Here is a 25,018-nt window from a genome sequence, read left to right on the forward strand (position 1 = left end):
CTGTTGCGCCAGATCTCTCCTGCTATGGAGGGATTTGGAACAACGCTAAAGGTGATCAGCAGCGGTGTCGGAAATATGTGAGTCAGTATGAATAGGGGGAGAAGAGAGCCCCACACCAAAGTACTAGTGTAAGGCAATTTAGGAAGTTCTTAAATTAACTCCTTTAAAGCATAATATGGCATTTCACTTTCTGTGACTGTACTAGCCAAGTCCCTATGTATGAATACACCAATTTCCAAGATAGTATTTCTGGTACCTTGGATACTTGGCAGTCACTTGCACAAGCTCTTGCTTTTCCTTGTTCAGAATGATGTAAGATAGAGAAGCACCACAATCCCAAACATTTGCTGCTTTCTGTGATGAATGCAACCGATAGCATGATACAGATTTAGTTCAGCGTAAACACATCAGAATTCTATTGGGTGGTAATCCATGTAAGTGGCTGAAAATCTGTTCAATAGGTGTCATTGGCTGACCAGATTGTATGGTGCCCTTTACGATCTGAGTGAGGGGGGGGGGCAGCAATGGTAACCAGTCTGTCACTCAGCTCTTCTGAGGATGGCGCTGATTGGACTCTATTATCGAATGACAAGATCTGTAGAATAAGACTGCCTTTTCTGTGGACAAACTGGCCACATATCTGGTCGTTGAGCTGTCAGTCCACACTACTAATCCATATCAGTTTTGGTAATGTGTGTGTAAGTATTGACACTACATTTCAGGATATATGGATAAGATGTGAGTAGCTGAAGCATTGTTTCTGTTATGTTGAATTGGGTTCTTCTTCTGTGTCCAAAAAAATATTCAATTACTGTTTTAATGAAATTTACCTAAAAGGAGAAAACATTTCAACAAATCCTGCAAACTTTTATAATAAACAGGCATACAGAGGGACCAAACAAAATCCTGTTGTTATACTTCAGAAAATGTCATCACAATCCTGTAGTCTGCACCCCCACAGAGCTTTAGTAACCCCTACTATATTACTATATGGAGCTAGCAGTGCAGAGGTTAAGTCCCATGCTTAATATTAGGTGGGGAGGAAATGTGAGCTTTGTCTTTCAGGAAAGGCTAGTTCCCCCCCCAATCATGTCCTCCCCCCCCCCAACATCACATCCTCTGTCCGCCCTGATCAGCCACCACTCCCTGCACAGCCCCTCACACTGGCTACACACACATCTCCTTCAGAGTGCAGCCTGGGGAGCTGCAGCTGAGGGGTTCCTCCAATTAACCATGAAGCCTAGGAGGTCTTTTCAGGAGGTGCTGAGAGGGCTGAGCAGGAGTTTCAACTGTGCCGCGGTATGATGGGTTCAATCTGTGTCTGCAATACAAGAGCACAGTGTATCATATAACAACTATGGATGTGTGAATTTAGATGTGGGTGTGTGTGCCTATAACTAACTGTGATGGTGTAGATAGAAAATGTGTAAAGGGTATGATATGCAAAAAGTGCACTATGCCTATGATTTGACAGTACATGTGTAGTCAGTGAAGTCATCAGTGTCTCCTGGAAGGGTGCCTGTGATGTGGTGTCCAGTAGACTTACAGGTTGCTGAAGGAATGATGTGCATGTTAAAGGAGAGTATGACAGAACTCCTTATGTGCATGGGATTGGATGTCTTCTTCCAGTGCAAGTTCAGCGTGTGTTTATGACAGCAGTGTTTGTTGTTAGAAGGGAGGGTGATTAGTACACATAACAGCAGGACATGGCTTCATAATGTGACAGGAGAATACAGGACAAGTTTTATATTAAGTGTGGGACAGAATAACCTAGTGTGCACAATAATGTTAAATAAGTGTATAAATTGTCCTTATAGACATTTGGATCAGAAGCTGTTGGACTTATGCCAGTTTGCATAGCATAAATTGTGCAAATTGCTATACGCATGCTCACAAAACAGGCTGCACGCGTGTGCACGAACGCAGATGTGCTCGAATGTCACATTTGTGACTGGAGAAGCAGGATGGGGAGGGAATGGGCGTTCTAATGCAGACCGAGTACCGTAAGGGCGTGTTTGCGTAATTGCGAATGGATGCAGACCCGCGCAGTGATGCATATATTATGCCTGTCAAAGCAATATCCATTGTGGGTGCCTGAGGGCATGTGCAAATACACGCTGATGAAGGCGATGAGCACAAGCTACTGCTTCTAGTTGGCTGATTCCGGATACACCTCTGGAATTGTCAGATGCTTTTTTTCATTGCTTGTGCCTACATGATATGATTTTTGTGAGGGTTTTATTTTTTCGTACATGGGAAGGAGACGTATACCTGCTGTATGCTGATACTGTACCTACCTCATCATGGGGTCTATTTATGACCCTTCGTTTTTTTCACTTGATACTTTTCAATCCATATCTCCTTGATAAGGATTGAAAAGTAACGGCTATGTATTAAAAAACTTCTCAGGGACAGCAGTGCCGATAGACTGCTGTCCCTGAGAAGTGACTCACCTGATCATCGCAGTCTTTTCTCTAGTTTAAAGGCTGCGGTGATCTTCTATTTTTTATTTTTTTTTATTTTTTCTTTTCCTTTTTTGTTAGTGCGCATGCACTGACCGAATAGTTGGTGCATGCGCAGTAACATCCTGGACGGCAAACTGCAGGATGAGTGACAGGGAGGGATCACATGATCCCTCCACACATGCGCTGTCCAGCTCTGCTCTTCAGAGCAGAGCTGGACAGCGCAAACGTTTTCAGATATGTTAATGTACGCCAGCTTCAGATGGCGCCAGCTTCAGATGGTGTACATTAACATGTAGAAAAAGAGAAAATTTTCTCTAATTAGACTTTCATACATAGCGGTTCTGAGCACTTCCCTTACACTGTTATGGGGAGTGCTCAGAAAAACGATAGCAAATGCAAAGCAGCAGATATCTGAGATATCTGCTGCTATGCTTCAACAATACATAGCAATTTCACGGTAAACACCCGGAAACTGTTGTTTTCGGGTGTTTAACACAGGAAAAATCCTTGATAAATAGACCCCCATAACAGATAGTAGCACTAAAGATAATGTTGACATTACCCTTGTTCGGAATTATTTGCATAGTGTTAGATCATCTACATTTGTGGACAGTATGACATAGTAAATAAGATCTGAAGACTTTTTTCAAGGTCATTTGTACCCCAAAACCATACACAACTGTTTTGGGCTGGGGTAGCTGGAGTGGAATTAGAAGTTTAAACCCTAGTTTTTGTATAAGCCCTCAACTCTAACACTCATTCCTGTAACAGATTGTCTTGCATGATGAGAAAATAGAATGCATTTTTGACGTTATACAGTACATGTGTGCATAATGATGTAAAAATGATCCATGCTTTTTCTTTATCCACGTTTCTCTACTTAAGACTAGTATGTATCATTGTAGTCTATGTAACTGTGCTTTTTTTTGCAAAAATGTTACATTGTGTAGATTGTTTTGAGTGAAACATGAGTTAAAGCTGCATTACCACCTGGAAAACCAAATCCTAGGTGGCCCTCCCCATAGGCAGAGCCCAAGGCACGCGCCCCTCTTACCCCATAGGCATGGCTGAAAATTCAGATATTGTAGCTTCTGACTGTTCCTCCCACTTACATCCCCCTCAGCTGACATTTAAACATTAAGGGCCTGATTCATGATGCAATGTAAATGCCGATATGTGTTGTATTTTTCATAAAATCGCTCTGCACATGCAAAGAACCAGACCATAGGCGAGTATGCGCAGCAACGTCCAGTTAATCTTCGAGCGCATATAACCCTTACTACAGCCTTCAATTTCATTGGCGGAACGGGGAAGTGACTGTGCGTATGCATCTAGTCAATGTACAGTAATGGTGTGCCAGGCTTGAGTGCATGCAACAGCGTCCGATTCAAGCTCTGGTCATCTCTAATGTACGTGTTTTTCTGTCGTATCCCTTGCATCAGCTATAGGTCGGGTGTAAGTGCCGATGACTAGTAATGACGGTCGCCTATGCATGTTAGAACATGTGTTTGCTATCAGAAGCAACTGTAAAAAGGCATTACATGTTCAGTAGACATTAATAACATCCTAATAAATGTATTTAATATGTAATTTATTTTTTTTAAAAAGCTTCTTTATTTTAATGTTCTGTCATTAATGATTTTATCATTAACAGGTGACATTAATAGTTCTTTTTTTTCCTGTGCGTTCTTATGAGACTATAATCCACATATCATCATCATCATCATCATTTATTTATATAGCGCCACTTATTCTGCAGCGCTGTACAGAGAACTCACTCACATCAGTCCCTGCCCCATTGGAGCTTACGCCGTATTCAACAAGAAGCAAATGTAAAGGTACGTTTGTTGGTGACTATGAGTCCAGGTGCACTCTGCTCTAACAGACAATACACTGCAGGATACATCCAATACATATGTGGGCAGCACGGTGGCTTAGTGGTTAGCACCTCTGCCTCACAGCACTGGGGTCATGAGTTCAATTCCCGACCATGGCCTTATCTGGGTGGAGTTTGTATGTTCTCCCCGTGTTTGCATGGGTTTCCTCCGGGTGCTCCGGTTTCCTCCCACACTCCAAAAACATACTGCTAGGTTAATTGGCTGCTATTAAAATTGACTCTGTCTGTCTGTCTGTGTGTTAGGGAATTTAGACTGTAAGCTCCAATGGAGCAGGGACTGATGTGAATGAGTTCTCTGTACAGCACTGTGGAATTAGTGGCACTATATAAATAACTGATGATGATGATGATGATGATTGATGTCATGCACATGCCAGGCTCTGGCATGTTTGTTATGTGCTTGGCTTGTCTGTGAATTCAGTTCATTTGGATTTGGTTCTTTGTTGGAAACTATTTGGCCTGAACACAGAACTGCATACAGGATTCAGGACATCCCTAGTTAAAGCTCTATGTAAGAAGCGTGTTTCGTTATGTGAAAGTAACAGATGAGTAATATACAGTGACTTTTAGAAGTTTTACTTTCTTGCTGCCATGATGAATTGCCTTAAAAAATATTTTCCTAATGTGCCCCCTTCCTCTTAGCCGGAGTCTTAGTGTCTACATGCAATAGGAACAACTACTCTTGTGTACTAAAATCCAAGGTGACATAAAAATAACTAAACTATAAAAAATCTAAAAATAAATATAAAAAATATATAAAAAAAACCTTAATCAAGGGTTCCAATCCTTGTAAAATCTAGAACAACCAAAACACATAATAAGGTGCACCAAGGGAATAAGTTGATGTCGAACCTGAATAAATATGGCGGATGACATCTTAAAATAAACAATACTTTTATTGTCTCATAAATGAGTAATCTAATAAAAATAATGAACAATATCTAGCAAAAAGTATAATAATACCAGAATACAGCGAATAATAATGCCAAGCAATGAGCTTGCATTAAGACTATATGTCAATAATCCCAGTAAGGTACTCAAAGGTGGCAGGCATGTCTCAAGATTGAATATAATAATAATATGCACACTTAATCAACAGTCCTCAATGAGAACTAATAATAAATAATAAAGAGTCTGTGATATGGTATCTTGTTGTTTGTGATAAACTGAAGTGAGTGGCCAATTCACTTAGTAGATAAATATAAAGGTATCCATACAGCATTGTTCTTGATCAAGACACAACTAAAAACACAAAAGCAATAAAAATATGCATGCAGTCAGTGTTATGGAAATTCCCTAGAGCGATCTCACCACAAGTAGCGTGCAGGCTGTTAGGAGACAGTCTCCCACTTAGAGGTTATCACAGCCAGATAAAATCCACACTCCAAATCAATCCATGGTGACATCCATGAATGTAGCATCCAGGGGTCGATGGCATCAGAGGCGGGCGTAAGGGCTGCTGGGGAAAGTTCCACCCCTCCAACATACACACAGCCAGGTGCAATTACGTTGCCCCGATCTCTCTCCACTGTTGTTCACATAAGTGGCAAAGCTCTCAGCAAGATGTAAAGAGTGGTATTTCAGAATTAGATGAAAGTTCTTGTGTATGAGAACATTCCACACTAATAAATCTAATATGGGATAGGTAATAAACTGACATCTTTCAAAGATGTAATTTGAAGGTGGCATCCTATCCCATTACCACGCTTGAAGTCACTGTGCTCTTCAGAACGACCCATTTTGTATCACAAATATTTGCAAATGTAGACTGCATGGCTAGGTGCTTGATTTTATAGACATCTGGCAACCGGTCTGATTGAAACACCTCAATTCAGTAATTAACAGGTGTGGTCAAATACTTTTGTCCATATAGTGTATATTGGTGACTTATAAAAAAGCCATCGTGTCTGCCTTATTGTGCCTCATGGATTACACCTTTACACTACTAGCCAGAAATGCTCCCCACATGATCCATTTAAGTGGCTGTCTGACAGTCAAGTCAAATCATCATCATCATCATTTATTTACATAGCACCAGCATTTTCCGTAGCACTTTACAATTTGGAGTCCGCTACCAATGAGTTGTCAATGTAATGTAGCTGCAGATAGAACAATAGCCGCAGCCATCAGTTCTATTGCCCCAGTGCTGACAGGTCTCTACCCAGCTAAAATGAAATCACCAGATAAATTGCTTTATCAAACCTTAAAAAAAAATAATCACCATATAGTGTGTGTGTGTATATATATATATATATATATATATATATATATATATATATATATATATATATATATATATATTCACATATATATTCACATATATAGGGGAAATCTGTTAAAGGGTGATTACAAAATTGCCACTACAAACTCCAGACACAGTCTCACTGGTTTCAGACTGTTGAGATGCCTGAAAATCAGTGAGATAAGTAATGTCTCAAATTGATTTCAATAGACATTCAGTTTGAATGGGCATAGAAAGCTTGATTGCATATTGATTTGATTTTAGGATATGCTAAGTAAATAAATATATTTTAAAAAGTCAAAAAAGATTAGATACAATTACCAATATAAGCCATTATCTTCTTGGTCATGCTGGTGCTAGTGGGATCAGCATTTACTGTGACTTGTGACATTGCAAGCACTGTCGAGTACACGTTGGGACAGTTCCACATTAACCTTTCCACATTTCCTTGCTTTGCCACCAGCTTCATTGTTTTCAATGAGGTTGGAGTTCAGTACCTAATCGGCCATTCACAACTTTCCAGCATTTAAGCACTGCTTGTGATTGGCTGAGATTTTCCTTTCCATGTTTATGGGCAATGCATTTCAGTGAATTTCTGCTCCAATTGAAATGCATTGCCTATTCAAATAGATGAGAAAAAAAACAGTGGTTTTGCTCTGCAGAGAAATTCGCCCAAGTTAAAAATAAATTGAATTTTAATAGATTGAAGATTTTGGGGGATGAATTAGCCATTTATCTATGGCGATTTTTAAATTTGAAACAAAAGCAACCTTAGATAGATCTCCCCCATAAGGGCAGATTCAATTCTGAGTAATGTGCCTCTGGAACAGTTCCGCGGAGACACTCTAAGGCAATGTCCGGCTTCAAATCTTTGCTTATTTTTGCTCATTGAGGTGCAAGATTTCAGTGAAATATTAACCGGTACTGCACGCAGCCAGACATTGCTATGTTGTCCAATGGAACATTGCTCAGAATTGAAACTGCCCCTTAGAGTCTAGGAATGAGGCAAAAGAATATGTTCGGGCCTGAGGTTCTGTGTTGGCCACTTTACTAGGTACATCTTTGTTCTGTGTTGGTCACTTTACTAGATACATCTTTGTTCTGTGTTGGCCACTTTACTAGGTACATCTTTGTTCTGTGTTGGCCACTTTACTAGGTACATCTTTGTTCTGTGTTGGTCACTTTACTAGGTACATCTTTGTTCTGTGTTGGCCACTTTGCTAGGTACATCTTTGTTCTGTGTTGGTCACTTTACTAGGTACATCTTTGTTCTGTGTTGGTCACTTTACTAGGTACATCTTTGTTCTGTGTTGGTCACTTTACTAGGTACATCTTTGTTCTGCGTTGGTCACTTTACTAGATACATCTTTCTAGTACTGTATAGGACCTTGCTTACTACTGTATAGGGCCTTGCTTTGCCCCAAAACAGCCTGCATTCTTAATGAGGTGGATTCAACAAGGAGCTAAAAATATTCCTTAGAGATTCTGGTCCATGTTGACATAATAGCATCATGTAGTTGCTGCAGATTTGTCGGCTGCACATTCATACCCATTGCACCACATCCCACAATTGCTCTATTGGATTGAGATCTGGTGACAGTGGAAGCCATTGGAGTGTACTGAAAATATGTTGTCATACTCATGGAACCAGCTTGAGAAGACGTGTTCTTTGTGACATGGCCTGTTATCCTGCTGTTAGTAGCCATTAGATGATGGGTAGACTGTGCACATAAAGGGATGCACATGGTCAACAACAATACTCAGGTGGGCTGTGACATTTAAACAAAGTTCAACTGGTATTAAGGGGCCTAATGTTTGCCAAGAAAACATTCACCACAACATTACAATCCCAACCAATCTGCACTGAAAATCAGCAGTTTCTGAGATACTCAAACCTCTGGCACCTACAATCATTCAACAATCAAAGTCACTGAGATCAATGTGACCGGATGGGTTTACTTTGCCACCCGGTCTGTAGGGGAAAAAGGAGAAACAGAGGGATGTTCTTCCTGCACAGTTTATCTGGCTTCCCTTCTCACCGTTAGTAATCAACTGTTGCTGACCACTCCTACTGATGTCAGCTGCCACCAGACACTCGCCGATTGCGAAATGCCAAATGCACAATGTCTGTCGGATAATTCAGCTGCCACCACTGGGCTACTTTGTAGCGTCTAGAACCGCTTACTTTTGGGGTAGCTGGTATACCTGTTGCAATGCCTCCTGACCACTTACTATGGATCACGACTGCTGGGTAACGGGCAGAACATTGACACAGAGATGCTGGGTTCAACACAGGACAGCCGGGGAATGGATTAGAGTGTAACTCTTATCTATTGGTCACAGTATACAGAGGTAATAATCTCAAGCAGAATCTTCAAGCAGTGATGTTTTATTGCTCAAGAGTCCTGACAAGGACCTTTACACACCAGTTACTGGTGATCATCCAGAAGTTCAGATGGAATGATACATTACATGGCAAAATAATGTTTTTTTTATACAATTTTGCAACCCTAGCCCTGCAGGAGGTAACCCAGCCCCTGTCCTAGCTGGCACCGTAACGTCTGAGATTTTACATTAAATGTTTACCATCAGGATATAATATTCTCTAATCTTGCATTTAACATAATTTTACTCACAAAATTTACATCAATCTGTGATTTCCCGATTCACTTGCATCCTGAGTCTTAAAAAGATAGGAAGCCTAATTACCCCCCCCCCCCCCCCCCCCTGTGCCTTCAGGCTAAAGAATATGTTGGTCACTGAGATGAAAAGGTCTAATTAACATGAGATTACCTGCCTTCAGACAGTGTAGAAAACACATTTTCTCCACACACACATGCCTATTGACTCAGAAATCAGTACATTTCTAATACAAAAATATAACAGTATCAAAATCAGTACATTTGCAATCATATAAATTGGCGCCTGCACCACTAATTGAAATATCTACAATAAATTATTTGTACATGATCCAGCCACAATAATATTATGGTGTTTAGTCTGAACAACAACTGGACCTCTTGACCATGTTTTTATGCATTGAGTTGCTTCCACATGACTGTCTGATTAGAAATTTATGTTAACAAGCAGGTGTACATGTGTAACTAATAAAGTGGCAACTGAGTGTATGTCCCCTAGTGTATCTACAGTTTTATACATAAAGTTAGCTTTAAGTTCAGTGAGCCACATACATTTTACATTGAATAAATTCTACCTATACTTTTAGCCTGCACTAAATCTATTGTACTATAGAACTGTGGGAATGAAAAACAATTCTAACAGTATGAGCTCTTGAAAACAATGTTGATGTAAGTTACCCTTATAAAAAGGGCAATTCTCCTTGGTTATGGACCGCCATATGGAAACAGTTATCACCAGTAAGGTTGATGGAGGTCAGTCCAAGAAAAAGAAATATGCCTGGCGCTTTTATAGTATTCATGTTCCTGAGTTTCCCCACCAAAATTTCATGAAGTGTGTTCACAAGGATGTAAGTAACCAGATCCTGAAAAAGCAGTGGAAATATTTCAGAGGTTTTGAGTTATTTTTTTTTTCTTTTTAAGATAAAATTCTGTATAAAAATGATCCAAAAGTTTCATCCTTTTAAGAGAGTATGATGAAAGATGCATTATGTTTTGAATTTCCTCTATTTGCTTTGGATTTTTTACAGGAATGTTTCAGGTTCAAATTTTCCACTTGTTACGTGGAGAAGTCTCTGAAACAGCAGTTTCTTTCACATTGAGCTGTATTATTATAAATACGTTGGTGCACGTCACTAGTAAAACATTCTGATTTGATCAAATTGCTAAAATGACTGCTCCTATAGAGGGGAAACAAAATTGTGCTTTTATACACACAATGAAATATTTATTTCATATTTTAAAGAAACCATTGTAATTTTAAGCTTTGACAAGTCGCCTTGAAAAACGTACTGATCCTAAGATATAAACATGTTTGTATGTTATGTAAATACCGAACAGTGATTCAAATATTTGAGTAGGTAGAACTTTTTTTTTTGTAGGAGCCTTCTGTATCTCTTCTTTACTTCTTTATAAGTGATTTATATATATCTTCAGGTCACCTGCTGTTTAACATTGTTCTGTTACAAGGGGGAGCAGCTGCCACCCCCTGGCCAGTCCCCCACCATTTTACTGGCTGGTGATATAGTTTCAGTTGGAACTGGTCATGCTTAAACATAGTGGCAGTACCATATTTGCCAACTTGGAGTTATGTGGCAATTATGGTAAGGGGCATGGTGATGCCATGACGTCACCATAGTCCCGTCACTGACCCCTAATGCAAATTGTAGCATTGCCTGGTGGAGGTGGGAATTAATGATGCAATTCACGACATTAAGGCCTACCTACCCTGGAATAGGGAGGGTGTCTGCTCTTCCGGGTAGTCCTGGAGAGTAGGTAACCGGGTAGTCCTGAGAGGAGGCCACCGAGAAGTCCAGGAGAGCAGGCCTAATAGAAGAAATCACAATGATAGTAAAGTGCTAGGATTACATCTCTTACTGTCATTCCTACCAATAGGTAAATATTGCTACAGGCATGGGGTAACTTGCCAACTTTTGTTGCTCCCCTCCAGGATATCCCAGAGGGGAGGTCAAGTGTGGGAGGGGATGTTCATGTCATTGGTGTTTAATGACACGTCGTTCCACCCTGACTCCTTACCAGATCTGGGAGGGTGCATGCTCTTCCAGGAGTTGGGAGGACTGCCCGAAATTTGACAGCCTCCCGAACATTCCTGGAGAGTAGGCAATGATGGGCATGGGTGAATTACAGAGCTGGACTAAGATTTGTGGGGGACCCCTGCCATGATTTTTGCTGGTAATGTGCATGCTGCCTAGTGAGTGCGAAAGAGTGGACCAATAGAAAGCCACTCACTTCTTGCTGCTTCCTTTTAATGCTTGCAGTAACACCCTTTCCCCTGCTTATTTGCCATTTTATTATGGAGGCCGTGGGCAATTAGTTTACTTGCTCCCTAGATACCCAAGCTATAAACTGGCATTGATTAATTACAGCCAGACAGAAGCGTCCATTATCTGTCCTGCTCCTCCCGGTACTGGAAGGTTGACATCAGTCACAGCATAGCAAAGCAGATGTCATATGTGTTATGTCATATGTGTTGTGTGCAGGGGATCTTATTAAGATTTGTCTGTCCGTCTTGGCACTGCTACTAAAAAGGAAGAAACTCACTGGGTGCTGACATTTGGGAGCTGTTATTAGTGCTCTGGGTGCCTCACATTCTGTGAACTTTGGCAGAAAGGAATTCAGTGAGTGAGAAGCAGCCAGAGAAGTAAGTGTAAGTAGTACATTAAGTAGGAGAGAGCAGGTTAATAGCAGCTCATTACTGCACGTGTCTCTTTCCGGGGCAGCACAAGGAGTGGGTGACTAATTCTAGTGACATGACAGCTATATGCTCAGGGCATATGAGTTATTCTGTAGTTCTTCTGTATACTGGTCACATGATGGAGCTTTAAGGTTGCACTGTATAGTATGGGCATGGGAGCTGCACTTTATACTGTGTGTATGATAGTATTCTGTGTGCTAAGGTTCTCTGGAGTTGCAAAGTATACTGGGACATAGGTGCTGCACTGTAGATTAATGGCAGCTCTGCAAGAGCTTGTGATGGCATTGTACTATATAGAGAGGTTATGGGAACTCTGCTGTATTGTGAGGCCATGGAAACAGTACTGTAAAATGTGAATATAGGAGCTGTACTGTGTACTGAGTGCTTGGGAGCTCTATATATAGGGCTTTGGAGCCGTACTATATATTGTAAGTATGGGAGACTTCTGAGCTGTAGTGTACAAAGAGGGTATAAGAACCATAGTGTATACTGTGGGAGCTCAACTATATACTGGGGGCATGGAAGTCATATTGTATACTGTGAGCATATTAGTTGTAGCTATATACTGTTGTCTTGGGTGCTTTACTTAATACTGGGGGCTTAGGCAGAACCGTAGCTAGAAATGTTTGCACCTGGTGCAAGAAGGAAATGTGATGCCCTCAGACTCTCAATTTTATCCAAATTAATATAAAATATTATTTCCCTGCGTCCCCCTTCAATTTTGCCGCCCCTCTCGCACAGCCCTAGTTATGGCCCTGTGCACAGGAGCTGACATCTCGGCTTATTCACACTTGCATTTCTCCTGCATACTCAGAGCATGAAAAATGCGTCCAAAAAGGTGCATTTTTTTATTTGGGGTTTCTTTTTTATTACTTGGTTATAACACCATACATGTGAGTGAAATGGAACAGATAAAAATTGGAAATAGAACAACACAATATACTTTTAACATATAGGGGTAAATTTATCAAGCTGCGGGTTTGAAAAAAGTGGAGATGTTGCCTATAGCAACCAATCAGATTCTAGCTGTCATTTTGTATAATGTACTAAATAAATGATAACTAGAATTGGTTGCTATAGGCAACATCTACAATTTTTTGAAACCTACAGCTTGATAAATTTACTGCATTGAGAGTAATTATGAAATAAAAGTAAATTCTTTCTGTTTTACTGCACTTTTTATCCAGTTTTCACCTTTTCAAAATGCCTGAAAAGTGGATGAAATGTGCTTAGGTAGGAATTTAGTCTCTTGAATGGACATAGTTCGTTGGGCAACTCATTGCACCCCATGGAAAATGTGGCAACTCTCCACTGTTTGTTATTGACTACTTCACTGAGCAGCTGTATACTTTCCCTTCATGGAAACATCCAACCACTGCATTTTTGTCATCCCAGTTCTTATTGTCAGTTTATTTCTGCTTATGAAAACACTTTAAGCACTTTCAATGTTGCCAAAAGAAAATTCTCAGTCATTCCAGCCATAAAGTAAAATCCCATAATATATTCCATAAAATATGTATTATCGTATTGTGCTATTTGTTAAATTTGAAAATGTGAAAATACCTTTTTTTCCACTGTTTTACTTGCTCCTGTCTTCTCCTGTGGCTTAAAAGGAGATGTGAAATAGTGCGGTGAGAGTCAGGAGAGATGTTCACTTACAGTGATGTTAATTTGTGATGGACTGTCTCGAAATAATATTTTTATAATGTTTTTTATTATTATGCTATTATATTTAAATTTATAAGATTGGTAATAGTTGTGGATAATTCAGCAGATGCACTATAAGTGTATATGATATGCACAAAATATTCTTTCCATACAGGACAGTGAATGGGTTCTGGCCTGGATGAACAGTGTGGGTTATTAAATATGTGATTAACCCCCCACTACTGTAAATGTAGAGGATATTGGAAGTCGGTTCGCTGAACACTATAAAGGCACAAAAAGTCCTGTACAGTCAGGGGAGGGATTTTAGCTTTACTCAACTCAGCAGCCTATTAGGAACATTTTAAAGAAAAAAAAAATATATGACCCAGTGACCCAGCCTAAGGTAGTCCACTAGAGGAATGGGGGGGTCAGGTGCCCCCCAGCCCAGCCTGTCTCTTGGTAAATTATTCCTTGTTACTCAAATGTTTTACTAATGGACACTAAAATGATAACATGAGAACTCAAGATCTACACAGATATTATTTACAGGGGTTTTTACATGTATTAACTTGTGAATTATAATGCAGTATCAAGTAATACTTTAACCTAATGTCTCTAAGTGTGTTAAACTGTGCCCATCACAACTCTCTTCTGCACATCACAGCTCTCTTCTGCACATCTCAACTCTCTTTCGCCCATCATAACCTTCCAGCTACCACAGCCCTCTTCCACTCATCACAGCCCTCTTCCACCCATCACAATCCTCTTTCACCTACTAGAATCCTCTTTCACAAATCACAACATCACAACCCTCTTCCAGCCATCACAACCCTCTTCCAGCCATAACAGCCCTCTTCCAGCCATCACAATCCTCTTCCAGCCATCACAATCCTCTTCCAGCCATCACAATCCTCTTCCAACCATAACAGCCCTCTTCCAGCCATCACAATCCTCTTAGGCCCATCATAATTCTCTACCACCCACTACAACCCTCTTGCACCCGTCACAACCATCTTCCACCCACTACAACCCTCTTATACCCACTGCAAACCTCTTCTACATACTACAACCCTCTTCTACCCACTACAACCCTATTCTACCCACTACAACCTTCTTCCACCCACTACAACCCTCTTCTACCCACTACAACCCTCTTCTACATACTACAACCCTCTTCCACAAATCACAACATCACAGCCCTCTTCCAGCCATCACAACCCTCTTCCAGCCATCACAACCCTCTTACAGCCATAACAGCCCTCTTCCAGTCATAACAGCCCTCTTCCAGCCATCACAATCCTCTTCCAGCCATCACAATACTCTTCCAGCCATCACAATCCTCTTCCAGCCATAACAGCCCTCTTCCAGCCATCACAATCCTATTCTGCCCATCATAATTCTCTTCCACCCACTACAACCCTCTTGCACCCGTCACAACCCTCTTCCACCCACTACAACCCTCTTCTACCCACTGCAAACCTCTTCTACATACTACAACCATCTTCTACCCACTACAACCCTCTTCCACCCACTACAACCCTCTTCTATCCACTGCAAACCTCTTCTACATCCTACAACCATCTTCTACCCACTACAATCCTATTCCACCCACTACAACCCTCTTCCACCCACTACAACCCTCTTCTACATATTACAACCCTCTTCTACCCACTACAACCCTATTCCACCCACTACAATTCTATTCCACCCACTACAACCCTCTTCCACCCACTACAACCCTCTTCTACATATTACAACCCTCTTCTACCCACTACAACCCTATTCCACCCACTACAATTCTCTTTCACCCACTACAACCCTTTTGCACCCGTCACAACCCTCTTCCACCTACTACAACCCTCTTCTACCCACTGCAAACCTTTTCTACATACTACAACCATCTTCTACCCACTACAACCCTCTTCCACCCACTACAACCCTCTTCTACCCACTGCAAACCTCTTCTACATACTACAACCATCTTCTACCCACGACAACCCTATTCCACCCACTACAACCCTCTTCCACCCACTACAACCCTCTTCTACATATTACAACCCTCTTCTACCCACTACAACCCTCTTCTACCCACTGCAAACCTCTTCTACATACTACAACCATCTTCTACCCACTACAACCCTATCCCACCCACTACAATTCTCTTCCACCCACTACAACCCTCTTCTATTCACTACAACCTTCTTCTATATATTACAACCCTCTTCTACCCACTACAACCCTATTCCACCCACTACAATTCTCTTCCACCCACTACAACCCTATTCCAGCCGCTACAGCTCTCTTCCACCCTTTTCTACCCACTAAACCCTTTTCCGGCCACCACAGCCCTCTTCCGCCCACCACAGCCTTCTTCTACCCACCACAAATTGCCAGGTCTCCCTTTTCCAAATGCAAGAGGGTAAGGTTTCACTTACAGTATTTTATGTACTATACCATGTTTGAAACAAAACACCAAAGCAATAAATATATTTTGTTCAAATAGAGCAGCTGTGAGACCAACTGTTGTTTTCTGTGTTGTGCATTGAGATTCTTATTTTTATGGTTTCTTGTTTTTCTTTTGTTGTTTTCATTTGTACACATATTATGTAAACCCATCATTTCTGGACTGTTTTTGTGTATAGATTCCAAGGAGTCCATTACTTTAGTCTCACACTGACTCTGTTATACTTGTGGTCTCTATTTAATCTCAATGTTGTTTCCTCTGCAGCCCGCGGGGGGTGAGCGTCATCTTTTCCAGGAGAAAGTGCTGAGAAAGAAGAGGCTGTGCGCCGCTTGTAGTGAGCCCATCATATCCCAAGGCAGTGTCTGCAGGGGTAAGCAGTAATAACTACTTATATATTTCCAATGTTACTGGCATTTTTTAGCATAGCAAGGTAGTGTATGTAGAAAATAATGTACTATTGCAAAATATAAGAATGTTAGAAGGCACCAAGGAGAGACCTGCAGCCTCATTCTTTACATTGGTTACTGAATTCCAAGGTGACTGCTAATATCCTTTCCAATAAGGGCGTACTGTAGCATGCCACTTGCAATAGCTTTACATTACTCAGTGCTCTTGCTTCCAGAGCTGGGCGTCTTTTTAGGCATGTCTCCACACCTCTTCTTTTCTGTTATATTTTGTAGCCAAAATGGTTTTGCTCATTGCACATTACTGTATCATCTCTATTTCTGTGCCTGCTGTCTGTTGGCTGACTGACCATCTGTTCCTGATCCAACCTGTTTTTGACCACTGCAGTCTGCTCAATACCTTGACCATTGTCCTGCCTTTCCTGCTCCTTGGTGTGTTTCTAACTTTGTCTGTGTCGTATACTATTGTCTCATGGTCACTACACTGTCAAATGCTCCTAAGTGGGTTTAGTCCATTACCTCAGTGCAGGCGTCCCTGGCAATGACCAGACACTCATTAGGCTCTGAACCAGCACCAGCTAGGAACAGCAAGGTGGGTCAACTAAGTTTCAATTTAAAACAAAGCAAATTGCTTGTATAAGCTGATTCTCATATCTGGGGGTATATTTACTAAACTGTGGGTTTGAAAAATTGGAGATGTTGCCTATAGCAACCAATCAGATTCTAGTTATCATTTATTTAGTACATTCTACAAAATGACAGCTAGGATATGATTGGTTGCTATAGGCAACATCTCCACTTTTTCACGTCCGCGGTTTAGTAAATATACCCCCTGGAGTGTTCTACATTCTCTGGCAGTTTGAAAATTAATTACTTGACACAAATATATTGGCTGCTTGATTTGACTGATTCTGAAATTCGGTAGAAAGTCACTGATGGCAGATTAATTAACAATTTAATCTCAATTCGCCAAAATTCAGCCAATAAATGACTGCTACTGGAGAATTGGACAACCCCATCCTTGTTTAGAGAATAGTAGCGACCAACAGAGGTCTTTTTCCAGAACACCACTCCTCTATTATTCTTTACTTATTTCCTATGGGGGCTTATCTAGCAAGTATTAACGGGACTAGCACCTCAACGCTCTGTGCCAATCCTGGCTTCATAGGACCGGATCTGTTAAAAGAATTACGCACAAATAAATAAATAAACAAAGCATTCCCCTCTCCCCGAGTCGTCAACCATCTCCGTGGCTAGACAGTCTGAGCTCGTTTCCACTGTTACAGGGAGACCTTGAGCATGGTGTCCCACTGCCATAGTGAAAACTAGCCCCACACTATGGGGCCCCCGGCTAGCCAACAACATTGGGACCCCTGGATTAGCAGCTTTGCCAACCCAGTGGTCCCAGTAGAGTGGACAGGGGTCCTTAATGGTCTTCTTTCACAGTCAATCTTAATTAGACCATACGGGGGAAAATAATTTGTCTTGATCCATTGTAGTACAAAAGTCAGAAAAATCCCAGTAGGATAATGACCCACCCAGTCATTTGCGCTGACCGACATACTGTACAACTCGACTGACATACAATGTTCAAGGAGATAAGCATTTACAGATGCCAAGTCCACCTGCAAGTGTGCTTCTCTATCAGACAACGATGGCAGAGGAAGCCTCAGGTTCCATCTGAAGACTCCTCTGACACAGGGTACTTCTACACCAGCGGTGGGCAATAGGTGGCCTGTCGAGCCTTCACCTGTGGCCCTCCAGCTGGCTGCTCCTGAAGGTATTCTCTACTTTGTTAAAGCAGAGACTGAAACAGACCAGGGGCAGCCAACATCCGCATCACGCGGCCTCTTCCGTACAATGCTCTCCCTCCTTCCTCTGGGCGGCCCCTTGGAAGGTTGGAAGGCTGCAGATGTCTCCGGAGAAGAAGGAGATGTCGCCCGTCACTGTTCTATACACTTCATTATATGGCTCTTCAGTTGCTCTGGCTGGCTAGCAGGATAGTCTGGGTTAGATTTGTTGTACCACAACAGTTGTCTGTCTCTGCCATACACCATAGAGACTAATTTATTATTTTATACCATATTTAATGTTTAAGGACTTAACATGACTAATTACTGTGCCGTGACATTGAATATGGACTATTATAGGGACATGTAATTTGCTTCTTCATCGAATGTAAACTTTCTTGTAAAACATAATCATGAAGCCAGCCATAACAGAATTAAGTTAGTGGGGTAATACACAACACATCTATGTTTATACTTTTTAACGTAACATGTTTTTAGCACATTTTGTTTTGTATATGAATTCATATCAGTGCTGTTTGTAGCCAAGAATTGTGCAGTAACTATAAAACACTAATATGTCACATGTGAAGTGGTCACTGGGGGGTCAGAATATTTATTCAACGCTGAGTTCCGAGCTGCAAAAGAAAACAATATGTTGCACCACCTGTTTTTATTTATATTTTCGCTTGGAATTCAATGTACAGTGAATGAAAACCATTGTGATTTATGGGCTCTGGGGCTTTACATCATTCTAATCAGAAATTAAGTTTAACTCTTTTTGGGGCAAAATGTCTAATGATTGCAATCAAGGTTTTAGTGTATTGTTAATGGTACACTGTATTTTACATGTGTTAACTGGCTATCAGCCTTGATAGTTCAAGTTGTGGCATGTTAACGAGTTATACTTTCTTTGTCTCTTGTCCAAAATATGGATATGAAATTTATTTACAGTAGTAATCCTCAGGACAATATCCTAAACTCTCATGTCAGTCTACAAAAAATGGCATAAGCAGGAGAAATTTTGCATTTTGGAATCAAAGCCCAGACCTTAATCCAATGGAAATATTGTGGCAGGACCCGAAGCAGGGTGTTCATGAAAGAAAGCTCACCAGCATCTGTGAGTTGAAGCAGTTCTGTAGGGAGCAATGGGCCTAAACTCCTCTAAGCAGATGTGCGGGATTGATCAGAAATTCAGTAAGCGCTTGATTGATGTCATTGCTGCTCAAGGAGGTCACGGCAGTTAATGAAAGCATAAAGTCACATACTTTTCCGACTAAGAAATTTAATGTTGGATTATTTTGATTAATAGATTAATATATATCTTTTTGTGTGTTATTTTATTGGGTGCTCGTTATCTATTTTTATGACTTAGATAAAGTACGAACACATTTAAGGTTACATTTATGTAGAAATTCAGAAAATTCTAAAGGGTTTACAAACTTCCTAGTACCAATGTGTGTATGTACATACACCGATCAGCTACAACATAAAAAGCACTGATAAGTGAAGTGAATAACATTGATTATCTTGTTACAATGGCATCTGTCAAGGGGTAGGATATATTAGGCAGTAAGTGAACAGTCAGTTCTTGAAGTTGATATATTACAAGCAGGAACTATGGGCAAGCATAAGGATCTGACCAACTTTGACAAGAGCCAAATGGTGATGGCTAGGTGATTGGATCAGAGCATCTCCATGCATCCGGATGTACTATGGGAAGAAGGTAAGCTCACAGAGGCAGTGTGATGCTCTGGGCAATGTTCTGCTGGAACACCTCGGGTCCTGGCATTCATGTGGACATTACTTTGGCACGTACCACCTACCTAAACATTGTTGCACAACAAGTCCACTGCTTCAAGGCAACGGTATTCCCTGATGGCAGTGGCCTCTTTCAGCAGGATAATGTGGTCTGCCACACTGAAAGAATTGTTAAGGAATGGTTTGAGGAACTTGACAAACAGTTGAAGGTGTTGACTTGACCTCTAAATTTCTGAGATCTCTATCCGATCAAGTATCTGTTGGATGTACTGGAAAAACAAGTCCGAGCCATGGAGGCCCCACCTCGCTACTTACAGGATGTAAAGGATCTGCTGCTGACGTCATGGTGCCAGATACCACTGGACACCTTCAGAGGTCTTGTGGAGTCCATGCCTTGACGGGTCAGAGCTGTTTTGGCGGCACAAGGGGGAATATTAGGCAGGTGGTTTTAATGTTATGGCTGATCAGTGTATATGCATTAATGAATGAAAAAGGCACCGTACTGCATTACTAAAACCTGTAACACAATATACACAAATGGTGTGACCTTTTCATATTGAATTTGTTTTAATATTTTTTTTCGTGTGCTTTACAAACGCTCTAGCATGGCTCAGCAATTTGTGAAATAAGAAACTGTTTGTAATAGCTAATTTATGTTAAGAACATTGAAAAGCCTGATAACGATACAAATGATTAACTATTAGACATTATCTAAAGTTTAATCCGGGATCTGGAAAGAATTACTAGTTATTTGCCTTAATATAATAATGAAAAACATTTTAACACAATGTTTGTAAGTCAGAGTTGTACATTTTAAAGGTATAAACCTGACCACATACACACAATTGTTACAATTTGTGCCAAGTACAACTGGCAACCAATCAGATTTGTACAAGTAAATCATATAGAAGATTGATCAGTGAATAATGACATGGGTGTGTTCTATCATCTCAGATGCAAATAAAAGAATAGTCATGTGTTGGATGGATCTTTAATTCCAGATGATCTGTTTAATAAATGATTGTGTAATTAGACTAAGGTTTGTTCATTGTTTAATTGTTCTCTGCTTATTAATGTTGGCTAGTAATGATCTCAGAATGGGCATTAAATACAGTTCTTACTTTGTTCCACACTTTACAAGTTGGTGAAATCACCAAACGGATGACGGACGCTTTTATCTCCAAAGTCTTAATATCTTAAATATCTTGATGGGATTTCATTATAGTTATATCCCCTTCCTAGTAGTTTGAATGTGCAGCTAAACCACAGCTAATGAATGGCACTGAGATTTTTAGGACTCAGAAGCTGTCACTCGATCTCAGTTGAGCCTTTTGTTAGCGTAAAACCTGAGTGGTCAGTAACATGAGCAGGGAGTTCATACTGCGGTCTAATGTCACAATGTCACTTAGAACAGTGAGTCATAGATAAGTTGTGCTAAATTGTCCTGTAAACCACAAATGAGGAGCGTCCAGCATTCCCATTAAACCACATTTAGCAGTGACGCCTTGCTTTGGGAAGTTTTATGGCTGGGCTTTCAATATATGAGACCAGAAAGTGCCAACAGACTGCCTGTCCTGCGGAAACAGATGACAATTGTGTGGTGTTTCTCATGTCGATGATTCCAGCAAGCAGTGCAGTTTTTCAAAGTGACAGGTTCAGTTTTTCCCATGAAAAACTATTTGTGTCTGTGACGACTGGTGGTGGCCAATGCACGTTAAGGACTATTTTTTAAGACTTAACATAAAGGAAGTATGTGACATACAGTTTACTTGTTATGCGACTCATGAGAACCTGTAATGAAGTACAGAAGAGGTTCCGGGCTGGGATTCTGTATGAAGCAGGCTGTGAAAGTCTAGATTGGATAATTATTTGTCATTTCTACTTATATTACACGTTATCTTATGGGACAGGACATGGGACATTTGCTGCCTTAATATTAATTTGCAGTGTTTTACATTAATGTAGGGTGTTTAATATGAAAGGGGTAGATGTTTTCTCATTGGCCACACGCTACGTACCAGTGTATCTCCTAGATCACTTATTTGGAACTTAGAATTTTGAAAAACACATGTCTTATAAGGGCACATACATGGGGTTTGTCTGGATTTTTAGATATATCTAAAAAAAATCATACTAATAGGAAAGACTTTGATATACGTCCGAGGCGTCCTGGCTAGTTTGAGATTGTTCTGGTTTCAGGATATTTTCCCATTGAATTGTCCACAAAAAATCCAGGTGCCCCCGGAATCTTCCATAGTGCTGTATCATGGCAAAAGAGGGCGGGTCACGGGCAATCAGGCACTGTCAGGAATTCTGGGGTTTAACTAGGAAACTGAATGAAGGGCTTTCAAGTGGTATAGTTGGGTGGTACAAGGGACACTGCTAGGAAAGTCTCACTTTCTTCTTCGATTACTTGTGAAGTATGGGCGTATTGTAATTTAAATGCCAAATTCACATTTATAGTCCAGTCAATGAAGTTTATCCATACAGGTCTGTACTTGAAAGATGAAAGAAGGACAGTTTTGATGAGAATATTGTTGCTTCAGAAGAGGGACAGTTGAGTGTTATAGTGAGTTTCAAATAATGTGATTTTAAATGGTGGAACAATGATTAATGAATATTAGGAGACACTTGAGAGCAAGCACAGCTGCTGTATATGATATTTCTCATGAACAAAGGACCGTTTATAATAGTGGCCCAGCCCACGTCACAAGTCCTACATAATTGTTTGGATGCGTAAGTTCCACATTACGACAAAAAAACATTTCAACACTCTCGCACCCACTGAGAATTCTGTCCTGCCTGCTGCAGCACTTTCCAGCATTGGCGTTAAAGGGAACATGTCATTTATGACAAACCTAATAGGCATAGTGAATAAATGTAGATGTCTACAATGTTTTGAGATATATTATAGGCAACATTTTGCTTTGGGAACATGTTTTGGTTATATTTGCATTGTATTACTGCTTATAAACATATCAATTAAGTTCTGTAGCAATGGTTATATAATCTAAACTTGCCTGAATTACGTTGACAATATACATATTTATTTACCTTAAGCTGGTCATATTCTTTTTTGTTTTTGAATTCATGTATTTCTGTGGAATCACATCAATCTACAATTGAGGTACACACATTTTTAATACAACAAACAAGTGATTTCCTCAATTACTGTAGGCTCATTGGGTTGTAACGATATGACTATAATATTCACTTTCCATCGGTTTCAATTCTTTTGGATGAAAAGTATCCACCTATTTTGGAGATTTGGAGAATTTGGTGAGAAGTAAAAATATAGGAAACCATTATCCATTGGAATACAGATCATGTACAATGCTCACTAAAGTCTGAAGTTCTCAGACGTAACACATAACTTAGCTCCACTTCATCATTGTAGTTAAACAACAGCAACTTATGTCTTTCTCAAATGAGGATCATTTTAGGCTGCAGTTCAAGAAGAGGTTTTATCCTAGATCTGTGTTGGCTAACCTGTGAAATTCCAGGTGTTGTGAAACTACAAGTCCCAGCATACCCTTCCAGCAATAAGCTGCTGTATATTGGCAAAGCATCATCATCATCATCATCATTTATTTATATAGCGCCACTAATTCCGCAGCGCTGTACAGAGAACTCATTCACATCAGTCCCTGCCCCATTGGAGCTTACAGTCTAAATTCCCTAATATAGACACACACTCACACAGACACAGACAGACAAAGAGGGAGATAGACAGACAGAGACTAGGGTAAATTTTTGATAGCAGCCAATTAACCTAGCAGTATGTTTTTTGAGTGTGGGAGGAAACCAGAGCACCCGGAGGATACCCACGCAAACACAGGGAGAACATACAAACTCCACACAGATAAGGCAATGGTCGGGAATCGGACTCATGACCCCAGTGCTGTGAGGCAGAAGTGCTAACCACTAGGCCACTGTGCTGCCCAAGCATGCTGGGACTTGTAGTTTCACAACACCTGGAGTGTCACAGGTTAGTCAACACTGTGCTAGATGATCATGTTTGGAATCTGTTTATGGTTTTTAAAACTGTATTATACTATGTCTAATGTACTGTGTATATTTTACTGTTTTCCAGTGTGCAAGATTACAAGTCACAAAAAATGTGAAGGAAAGGTGAGACTGAGTTCCATATAATTAATCTTCTGTGACACGTTTCTCTCTGGGCATTGCCCCCCACCCAACTTGTGACGTTTTCCCAAAGTAAGAAAGCAACTCTATACAACTCAGTTCTCGCCAAGGATATCCCTATTCATGGCTGGTTGGAAATACCTGAGAGAGTTCAGGAAAACTGGCACATGCTATTTATAGAGTAAGATGTTACATTACCCACCCATTGCACAGTAATCCATTCTCCTTGCACTGTGCACAGTCTGTGTTCCAGGCTATGAGTTTAGGGAGCCTTTTTATCCCCCTTAATGTCAGTCAGAATGAGGCGGGGTGGCTGGATGTTCTTGTATGGGGAGAATGGGCGTGAATGAGTCCTCTGTCCAAGCTATGGGTGGAGGGTTCTCTGTCTATATATAGACCTGCAACCTATGAAGCTGGAACACACCTAATATTAAGACAACGTTTTATGTTCTGCAGCATAAAGCTCTCTTGTGTTCTGTATATAGGACTCCCATGTGTCCTGGTTTTCCAAGGGCAGTCCTGACGTTTAATACTGAAAATATTTAACTCTGCATACATACTTTCCTACAAATCAGACCTTTTTTTTTTTTTTTTTTTTTTTTTTAACTTTTTATTAGAAACATCTTTTCCCATAGAAAATGCATTACAGAATTTCGAGAGGTTAAACAGAAATAAATAACACATGTTTACATACAACAGGTTCTCTCGCACTTGGGAGATAAATATATATTTATCTATCTAATATTGCAAAGATGTTATTTTAACTTTTCAAGTTTGAAGGGTATAAAAAAAGGGGGGGGGGGGGTATACAGGGACCAAAGGGAGGGACGGGGGGGGGGGGGGGGGGGGGGGT

At 40.6% G+C, this 25,018-nt stretch overlaps 1 protein-coding gene across 3 annotated transcripts in view; it reads left to right on the forward strand.

The window, feature by feature from the left end:
• The window catches only part of TNS2 (tensin 2), a 104,673-nt gene that overhangs the window by 35,280 nt on the left and 44,375 nt on the right, over nucleotides 1-25,018 (forward strand). For 2 of the 3 annotated variants that reach the window (XM_075199156.1, XM_075199158.1), the window contains exons 2-3: nucleotides 16,332-16,437; nucleotides 24,113-24,150. In XM_075199156.1, the coding sequence (XP_075055257.1) occupies nucleotides 16,332-16,437; nucleotides 24,113-24,150 (144 nt within the window). Of the gene's footprint in view, nucleotides 1-1,192; nucleotides 1,300-16,331; nucleotides 16,438-24,112; nucleotides 24,151-25,018 lie in introns of those variants that run through there. The other variant, XM_075199157.1, reaches the window with a different exon arrangement.

This window comes from Mixophyes fleayi, chromosome 2 (assembly GCF_038048845.1).
Source record: "Mixophyes fleayi isolate aMixFle1 chromosome 2, aMixFle1.hap1, whole genome shotgun sequence".
In the NCBI taxonomy this organism is placed as follows: Eukaryota; Metazoa; Chordata; class Amphibia; order Anura; family Limnodynastidae; genus Mixophyes; species Mixophyes fleayi.